General features: G+C 50.8%; 1 protein-coding gene across 1 annotated transcript; it reads right to left on the bottom strand.

Moving 5' to 3' along the window:
• Window positions 1–2,920: 2,920 nt before the first annotated feature.
• CORO2B (coronin, actin binding protein, 2B) lies at window positions 2,921–9,888 on the bottom strand (the record flags this gene model as incomplete). The annotated part of the gene is made up of 10 exons (XM_010189246.1): window positions 2,921–3,160; window positions 3,470–3,609; window positions 3,703–3,793; window positions 4,361–4,473; window positions 4,867–4,963; window positions 5,081–5,185; window positions 5,413–5,529; window positions 5,819–5,983; window positions 6,679–6,828; window positions 9,772–9,888. Coding segments are annotated over 10 exons (1,227 nt in total), but the record flags the coding sequence as incomplete, so codon positions are not given.
• Between the last annotated feature and the right edge of the window lie 448 nt (window positions 9,889–10,336).

Raw genomic sequence — 10,336 nt, 5'->3', positions numbered from 1 at the left:
TGCATTTATTTTCTTATTTTGTACGTATTTAATATATCAAAATATCCATATTTTTATATATAATTATATAAATATATGTTTAATTTTTGCCGAGGAGGTTGAGATCTCAACAGGGGGGGTCTCTGTGTAGCAGGAGCCGCTGAGCCAAGCGCTGTGAGCCCAAAGCACCCCTCGATTTTAGGGGTGTCAGGAAAAGGAGGGACCAGCAGCATCCTCAGCAAATTGATGGGAAGCGCCCATTTAATTAAAATAAACCCCTTAGCGGCCTCTCCTCTGCCTTTGCTTAATTCTCGAAGATACAGGAGCTGGTTTTTGAAATAATCTATAAATTTAAGGTTTGGTTGAGGTTTTACTACCCCAGAATTCAAGCAGGCGCTCGCAAAACGTCGTCAAACCAGAGAATTACCAATAATCCTGGCGCCGGGAAGCGCACGAGGAGCCCCAGACAAAGCAAAACCGATGGGAAGCCAAAAGTAGGTCAGGTTGGGAAGGATGAGCAGCCAGGGACGGCGTTAATACGGAGAAAAAAAGCAAAGTAAGGAGAGTAACGGGCCCTGGATGCGACTGCAGGAGGAAGGGGCCGTGCTCCAGACTGAAAACCTAAGCCTTAATTCCCGTTCTCCCCGAAGATGCCATCTGCGCTGCAGAGGTAATTGCAATTAGCAACAGGACGGGAAGGGAAGAAATAAATTAGGTGATTTGTGAGTTTTATCGAGGCTGGATGGGGTAAATAAATTAATAATGGTAATTAATACGGGTTAATAATTATAATTAATAAGTTAAAATTCCCCTGCGGGGGATGTTGCGGCGATGCGGGGTTGCGCCCGGGCTGCGGTGGCAGCAGCAGCAGCAGCGCAGGGGATTTGGTGCTAAAATTGGACGCGAGTGGCCCAAAAATGAGGTTTTTCCGCTTTAAATAGCGCCCAGGTGGCGCAGGAGGAAACGTCGGGGGGGAAAAGCTCGCGCTGGTACTGAAAGAGGGGAGTTTGGGAGGAAAACCGCAAGAAAAGGAGCAGCGAGAGCCTCGCGAGGGGTTTGTTCTGGAAATGGTGCGGCCCTGGCTCAGCCTGGAGATTTTGGGGTGAATCCCAAGCGTTTTGGGAGCGCCACGAGCGCGCTTCGGGCTGCATCCTGCGTCTGCTGGTGCTGATGTTTGCAGATATGCTAATTTGGCTCGTTAATTGGGCTCATTTCGCATCGATTCGAGGGGCTTTGGAGAAACCTCAGCTCTTCCTTTTACAGATAATTTAATGCAATAAATCCCAATATCACCCTTTTAAATAACACTGTAAGGCTTAAATAACCTCACACAGGACCACGGAGCACCCGAAATGACCTTAAGAAGTGGTTTCTCCTCCCAATTATGAGACATGAAAACCCCAGGAAACTCCAGGATCAACAGCAAACAGTAACGTGTGCCCCAACATCGGAAAAAAAATAACAACAAATAAAGGAAATTAAGCTTAAAACTGCGTTTCCAGCTCAGCATCCCTCGCACGCGGCCCCTGGGCAAAGGAAGGAGGAGGCAGCGAGGTTTTGGTATCTTGAAAACATTTTATTTCATCGCTATTTCGTGGAAGCATAAATAAGAGGCGAAGACAGCGCGGGGAAGGGGAAGGCGCAGGGGAAGTCGGGGGAGAGGAGGAGCGGCTGCGGGGGCAGCGCTGGGCAGGGCAGCAGCTGGGTCTGGTGAGAACACACATCTGTCCGGAGGTATTTAGTGTCGGGCCTGGGCTGCAGGCCTGCTCCGCAATAAAACCGTGATTGTACGGATACGCTGAAGCCACCGCACGCAGCCCCGGACCCCGTGGGGTAACGGGTGCCATCTGTGCCCCTAAACTGTGCCCAGCGGCCACAAGCAGGGCAAGGCCCTCAGGGCAAAGGGCAAAAGTCCCTCTCTGGGTAGCAACAGCCTCTTTTTTATTTAAAGATATATGTATATATATGTATGTATGTGTGTGTGTGTGTGTATATAAAAAAGTATATGTATATATATATAAAAAATACGCATATGTGTGTATATATATACACACAATTATATATTTATACACATATATGTATATGTGTATATACACAAAATAGGTATATATATACACGTGTATGTATATATATACACAAAATACATATATACACAATATATATATATACACACATGTATATGTACATATATATAAAAATGTGTGTATATATAAAATACATAGGTGTGTATATATAAAATGTGTGTATATACACATCTACATATTATATATACACACGTGTATATATATACATATATATACGCACATATATTTACACGTCTGTGTGTATATATATACATACACAGACATATCACACATGTATGTGTATGTATATAAAAATTGTGTATATATATAAAAATATGTATATGTGACTATATATACACACTTTATATATGTACACACATATATATGCATATATATAGTATGTATATGTGTATATATACATATACACACATAGACATATACACACACATATGTGTATATATATATATATACACACACACACATATACATATATATATCTTCATGTCTGTCTCCATGGGAAGATTCCTGGTCTGCTGCCACGCACTTTCAGGATTTCAGCCCTTCCCACCCCCCTGCTCCACATCTCCACCCTCTATCCCTTTTTTTTTCTTAATTTATTTATTTTTTTGCATAGGAAAAACAAATAATAATAATAATAATAATTAATAGCAACGAAGCGTCGCGCTTCCCCAGGGCATCACCGCCGCCACCTCAGCTCCCCCGTGTTGGTCGCTGCTCTTCTGCTCGCTCCGAGCCCGTGGCTGGGGCCGGGGGGCAGCCCGGCCGCCCCTCATGCAGCAGTTTTTTTGGGTTCCGGCGGTGGTTTTAGCTCTAGACAAGACCGGGAAGGACGGATTTCCAGTTAGCGAGCGGGCTGTTGGCAGGTCACTTGACTTCTGGCTCATGTTCTGTGTTAAGTGGGTACGATAAAATTAAAGAGCGAGTATAAACAGAAGAAAGTTTATTTAGAAAACGTCCCCCGGAAGTTAATTACTCTTCGGGCTGTTGCGGAGGTTCTTCAGCTCCAGCTGCAGCTGCCGGATCCGTATGTCCTTCTGCGCCAGCTCGTCCTTCAGCCGCCGGATCTCGTCCTGCTGCCGGAAGAACATCCGCAGCAGCTGGAAGGGAAGGAGGGAGCTGGCTTGAGCCGCCACGTTGGAAACTGGGGAAAACATCCCCTTTCACCCCTCAAACTCTGCTCCGGCAAAACTTAATTCCCTCCGGGACCAAGTGCTGATGTTTCCCCAGCGCCTCCCTGTCTTAATTGAATTTTAATAAATATTTTGCTGCTTAACGCCACTCCTTTCAGGATGCTTCAAGCCGCAGGGAATCCCAGTACCCAGGCGCTTCAGGTTGGGAGCGCAAATAGAGCGGTGGCTTTCCAAGCTGCACCCAAAAAGCATCCCCCTCTTCTCCCATCCCTGTACCTCGTTCTCCGTCCGGGGCGGCACGTTCTCCAGCAGGTCGATGCCGTTCACCACCACGCTCTTCTTCTCCTTCACCGGCGCCTTGAAGACGATTTTGGATGTCCTCTTGTAGCCCTCCTTCAGCGACACCAGGATGGGATCTGGGATGGGGGCATGGGAAGGGGTCAGGAGGTGGCTGTGGTCCTGTCCCATCGCTGACCCCTTTTCGGGGCCCTGTGCCGCCCACCCTTTACCTCTGTTCATCCCGCTCAGCCACTCGTCGGGTGTGAGAGCTGGCTCCGTCCCCGGCGTCATCGGGTAAATGTCCTCTTGGTACGTTTCTGACTGAAAACACAGGAAAAAAAGCAATGTGAATTTGCTCCCAATTTTAACCACGCGTGAGGTGCTGTAAAGGTCTCATTGGGTGTGCAACAACGCAGGCACCCGTTGGCAATAAACTGGGTTTTTGCATCGTTAACTGGGAAGCGCAACGACTGGGAGGTCTAGGACTGGTGCAAAGACCCAGTGGTCAGGCTGGGCAGCAACGCGGTGCAAGCAGGGGCTACTCCACCCAAAGGATGAACGGACATCCCAAGGACGGATGGACATCCCAAGGATGAATGGACATCCCAAGGACAAGCATCCCAAGGATGAATGGACATCCCAAGGATGGACATCCCAAGGACGGATGGACATCCCACGGATGAATGGACATCCCAAGGACAAGCATCCCAAGGACGGACAGACATCCCAAGGATGAATGGACATCCCAAGGACGGACGGACATCCCAAGGACGGATGGACATGCCAAGGATGAATGGACATCCCAAGGACAAACATCCCAAGGACGGATGGACATCCCAAGGATGAATGGACATCCCAGGGATAGATGGCCACCCCAAGGACACTCACCCTCCTGGGCACAATCATGGAGATGGGTTCGATCAGCCCCTTGAGCGTGATGAGCTTGTAGAACCGAAAGACCTCGCAGGCCGACACGTCCAGCCCGTGCTTTGGCATCACCCCTGCGGAGGAGAACAACCCCGGGGGCTGTGAACCCCTGCAGCCGCCTGGGACCCACCCGCATGCCCGGCACCGAGGAACCCAAAAGGTCCTTGGCCTCCATTGGGAGACCCAGGTCTGTACTGAATTAATCCCTAATTTTTTTAGGAAAAATGTTTTCACTGGAAGAGTGGTCAAGCACTGGAAGGGGCTGCCCAGGGCAGTGGTGGAGTCCCCATCCCTGGAGGGGTCCAAAACTGTGTGGATGTGGCACTTGGGGACATGGTTTATGGCCATGGTGGGGTTGGGTTGACGTTGGACTGGATCATCTTAGGGGTCTTTCCCAACATTAATGATTCAATGATCTACCCCTTGTGCATTCAGAGCAGAGGCTGAGCAGCACAGCCCATCCTTACCCAGTCCCTTCTGCGGCGCCGGGGAGCGAAACTCCATCAGGTAACTCAAGTAGGGCTTTTCGGAGCCAATCTCGTAGTACCGAATGTTGCCATCGCCCTGGAGCGAGTGTAGAGAAGAGGTTTGGGAAACACAAAGTGGAATAAAGACCACGATAACACCCCCCAGCATCCCATCCTTGGGGAATGGGACAGGGATGCAGAGCACAGCCCGTACCTTGCCGGCCAAGTACAGCATGTGGGTGTCAGCGTCGTAGAAAGGGAATAGGAGACCCGAGAGGCCGTCGATCTCCTCCTCTATCAGGGGCATGGACAGGTCTTCCTGCACAAGGGGAAAAGCGATTTATTAGCCAAGATGTCCTGGATTGCTTGTGCTGAATGGGGGGCGTCCCAGTGGGGGTGGAGCCGGGGGTCCCAGTGGGGATGGAGCTGGAGGGTCCTGGTGGGGATGGAGTGGGTGGTCCTGGTGGGGATGGAACCAGGGGGGTCCCAGTGGGGATGGAGCCAGGGGACCCCAGTGGGGATGGAGCAGGGGGTCCCAGCACCCACCTGGTCCCAGAGGGCGATCTGTCGGGTGTTCCAGCGCGACACCCCTGTCGTCAGCAGCCTCTTCGTGCTGCCCAGGAAGACCACCCGGTTGACACGGTGGTTCTTGCAGCTGGCCTCCTGCAAGAGATGACCACCACCTTCCTCCAAATGTGGCTCTTTCTGCATCCCCCCCTCCCTAATTCCTATTGTTTTTCACAACTCCTTAATTAATAAAAGCCTCCAACTTCTGCACTTGGGATGTGGCTGAGCCTTCCTCATCATCTCCACCTAATTAACCTGCAGACCCTGACAAACACAAACCATCCCATCATGAGGATCAGCTCTACCTTAATGGTTTTGTACACATTCTGGTAGGATTTCTCCCCAAAGGTCTCCTTTCCACACCCCATCCCCTCCAGCGCCGCACCTGCAGGACCCTGCCGGAGCGCGGCTCCACCACCCGCAGCTTCTTGTCCTTGCAGGTGGTGGCCAGGAGGCTGCCGTCTGTGTTGAAGGACATGCAGAGGATGACATCCGTGTGGCAATCGATCATCTTCACCGGCTCCCCGATGTCCAGGTTCCAGATGAGGACCTAAAATCACGGAATCATCAAGGTTGGAGGAGACCTCCAAGACCATCAAGTCCAACCATCAACCCAACTGTGCCCACTAAACCATGTCCTAAACCATGACCATGATGGGAAGGGGAGAGTTTGCCCCAGCATCTCCACTTTTGGAGACTCCCCATCCCTTCTGCAACTTCCACATCTGCTTTGGGTACTGTAATATCTTCTGTTTTGGCCAAAATCGCCCTCTCAGAATCACAGAATCACAGAATCACAGAACGTTAGGGATTGGAAGGGACCTCCAAAGCTCATCCAGTCCAATCCCCCTGCCGGAGCAGGAACACCCAGATGAGGTTACACAGGAAGGCGTCCAGGCGGGTTTTGAATGTCTGCAGAGAAGGAGACTCCACAACCTCTCTGGGCAGCCTGGGCCAGTGCTCTGTCACCCTCACTGAGAAGAAGTTTCTTCTCCAATTGAAGTGGAACCTCCTGTGTTCCAGTTTGTGTCCGTTACCCCTTGTCCTGTCATTGTTTGTCACCGAGGAGAGCCTGGCTCCATCCTCGTGATGCTCACCCTTTAAATATTTATAAACATGAATGAGGTCTCCCCTCAGTCTCCTCTTCTGCAAACTAAAGAGCCCCAGCTCCCTCAGCCGCTCCTCACATAAGGGAGATGCTCCACTCTCATCCCCTACGAGCCCCCTTCCCGGGGCAGGGCTCACCTTATAGTCGTAGCCGGCGCTGAAGAGGATGTTGTTGGTGGTGGGGTGCCACTCGACCAGGCCGACGCGCCGGCTGTGCCCATACAGCTCCAGCACCGCCTCCGTCATGTTCCTCTTCAGGCCGCCCTCTGGGATCTCCCAAATCCGCACCTGTGGGATGGGGCGGGTGTCAGGAGGGGTTTGGGAGGCCCAGGAGGACCCCAACACCCACCAGGGGGGCTCGGAGCTGCCAAATCCCCATGGTGCCCCTATGCCAGTGGACTTATCCTGCGCCTGGGGGTGGATCCAGTGCATGGAAGGAGCACAGAGAGCCCATCCCATCAGACCAGCAAGCATTGAGGGGGACTGGGAACCAAAAAAAGGCAGCGGTTTTACCCCTGGTGAGCATTGCCAGATTGAAATGAAGCTTTTCCATATAAAGTCTGGCATATGTGGAAAATATCTGGGAAAAATCTGGGGAAAAAATCTGGGGAAAAAAATCTGGGAAAAAATCTAGGAAAAATCTGGAAAAATATGGGGAAAATATGGGAAAAATATGGGAAAAATAAGGGAAATAAGGGGAAAATAAGGGGGAAATAAAGGGGGAATAAGGGAAAAATTGGGAAAATATGTGGAAAAATCTGGAAAAAATCTGGAAAACAGCTGATCCTGCTGTCCCTTTCATCTCCGTCACCTCCAGGGATTGCCTCATCCAGGCACAAAATTGATTTGCAATATTGCAGTGAAAAACCTGCACAAATTCGCACAGGCGGAGCGCTGTTTTCTGCCTGAGCCTGCACGTTTAGAGGCAGGAGATGCTGGGTTTTTGGGTTGCGTGGCAGAGGACGTGGTGTCACCAGAGCCTGGTTTGGCTCCAGGGGACGATCCCGAGAGCATCAGCAGTTTTCAGGCACAACCCAAGGAGGAAGATGCTGGGTGGAGGAGGAACCAGTTACAAAAGCACCCGGTTATGAAACTGCTGTTACCAAACCTCTGCATTCGGGTGATGGACGTCAAAACTGGGGGGGACACAGGGAAACCCCCATGGGCTCAACCTGCACCACTGGGTCCTGCTCAAATCCCGGCTCCCTCCTGCCTTTGACTGTGCAGGGCGCTTCAAGGACGGTCATTCAACGTGTCCTGCATCCCTGCCCAGCACAGCATCACCTCAGCCGGCTGCTCAAACAGGGTTGCATCATTCCTCATGTCTTGCAAGAATAAAAATACCCAAAAAAAAGGGGTGGTGAGTGCCAGGGCTGGGCTATTTTTAAGCCGGTTTCCCCATTCCCGCGGTCACCGTGACCTGAAAACCGGCGTCTCAGAACCGGTGCGGTGTTAACGCTGGGCCGGTGCCAGCGTCGGCACGGCTGGAGCTGACCCAAAACTCACACCCTGGGATGGAAACGATGCTTTTGAAAAATCCTCATTTCAAAACAACACAGAGGAACAGCCCCAGAAGCGCCTCCCCCACCTCCTCCCGTGGACCCAACCTTAGAAACCCTCGTGAGCAAATTTTCCCCTGAAATTCCCCTTTCCCCAAAGAGATGCACCCTGCAAGCAAGATATTGTGCAGCAAACCCCTCTCTGGCATCATGAGCTGCATCAGCTCGCTGCAAGCAGAGCTCCAGCACAAGGAAAAGCAGAATTACAGCATCATTAAGGTAGGAAAAGCTCTCCAAGACCATTGAGTCCAACATCAACCCAACCCCACCATGGCCACTGAACCAAAGAAATGCCCATGAAAGTTGGGTAATTCCCTTTTAATCTCTCCTCTTGCTTGCTTCTGCCCTTTAAAAGCTCCTTCCTGAAAAAGCCTCTGCAGCATTTCAGCAGTGTCCACGAATAATGCATTAACGGTCCCAATTAATGCACCCCCATGGGAGAGCATCAGGCAAGGACAGATGTCTCTATCCGAGCGGGGACAGACAGACATGGCTCTGAGAGCCAGGGAGTGATTCCAGGAGGGGTTTCAAGCCGTAAAAATCCACATCACCCCCTTGGGAAGCATTGACCTATGGGGATGCCCTGGGGACAAGGCTGCATGCGTTGGTCATGATGGAGGAAAGATGCAGGACCGAGCAGTGGTGGTGTCCCCAGCCACCAACAGCGTCCCCAGGTGACAAATATCACAGAAATGCTCCATTTTCTGCAGCTTGGACCCCGTGAGGACATGGGCATCCTCTGTTTGATAACAAATGATGGCCTGAACCTCATTAAAACTTCTGGGAGCGAGCCCCAAGGTGCAGGACCTGTCCCTGAGCATCACCCCAGGAGCCACAATCCCACCCATCTGCAGGGCTGCTCCCCTAAACCTCCTCTCCGCCAGCCCCCAGTGGCCAATTAACTTAATTCCCCAGGTTTAACGATGGCTCACGAAGCCTCCCCAGTTTCCTCCATCTCCTGTTCCCCAGAGGTGCTATAGAAAAGGTGGTAATTTAAAGTGGGAGGCAGCCCACCATGATTCATGGCCACGATCTCAATTTACCCCCCCTCCACACTCAGTATCTTCCTCGACAAGCTTTTAGCTAATAAAAAAAGAGCCAATTTACTGAAGGAGAGGATGAGATGTTGGGCAATAACGGAGCAAAACGCCACGGAAAGGGCAAAGGAGATTCTTAACTGGTTAAAAAACAGGGTCGCCCCACACCTTGTGCAGAACGGGCGATGGTTTCTGATCTTCTCCCTTGTACAAAACCTTATTTTCCATTTGGGATGGACTTGGTTGTGTCCATAAGATAAAAAGGAGGAGGATGCAAATGACAGCAACCTAACGCTGACCTGATTTATCACCCCCAGCCTGCAGAACTGCCTTTTGCTCCGGATGGCTCAGACCACGAGAGCGATGAGGATTAATAATAGCATCGCTGTTGGGCTCGGGAAATAAAGAAAAGCCCTCGTTGTGCACAGCTGGGACATAGAAAGAGCAGCTCGGGGACAATAAGTGACATGGGGACAGCAGAGGAGCTGGGCACCGCCGAGATGGGAGCTGCGAATTGGCACAATTTCCCTATTTTTCTGCATTAATCTCTCACTCCTGAGCCATCAACCCCCCACGGTGCCCCCTTCCCATGTATTTGGGTGTACAAATTGGGGCGCAGGGAGGCTCCAGCTCACCGAGGTGTCTTCGGAGCATGAGGCGATGATGTTCTCAATGAAGGGGTTCCACTTGATGTCCAGCACGTTGCCTTGGTGGCCGCACACTTTGGGGTAGTTCGGTTCGATCCTGCCTGTCTGGAATTGAAAATAAACCGGGGGAAAAAATTAATAAATAAATAAAATCAGTGATAAAGTTGGTATTTTTAACGGGAGCCTCCATAGCTCGTGCTGGGATGGGGCTTTTGGCTGGAGGAGATGCCCAGTGGAGCTGGGGATTTGGTTTTACCCCATCGATATTCCCAGGAGTGGTTGCAGCTGATCCATGCATGAGAAGGGGCTTCTGCAGACCCTTGGTGAGGGGCATCTCAGTGGGAAACCTCTGCATTCCCATCCAAAACCATGAGGAAAAAGGGCTGGAATGGCCTCGAGAGGCTCCAAACTGAACCCCAGACCTTGAGGACCAAACATTGGGTCATCATTTGGTACCTTCTTAAATTTTGGAAGCGCGCTTTCTTCCCAGATTTTACAAGTGATGTTGAGCAATGTACTTGTTATACATTTTATATATATAAATATTTTTATA

Source organism: Mesitornis unicolor, unplaced genomic scaffold (genome assembly GCF_000695765.1).
Source record: "Mesitornis unicolor isolate BGI_N332 unplaced genomic scaffold, ASM69576v1 scaffold20837, whole genome shotgun sequence".
NCBI classification, from domain to species: Eukaryota; Metazoa; Chordata; class Aves; order Mesitornithiformes; family Mesitornithidae; genus Mesitornis; species Mesitornis unicolor.
This window is presented reverse-complemented; position numbering and strand designations above follow the sequence as displayed.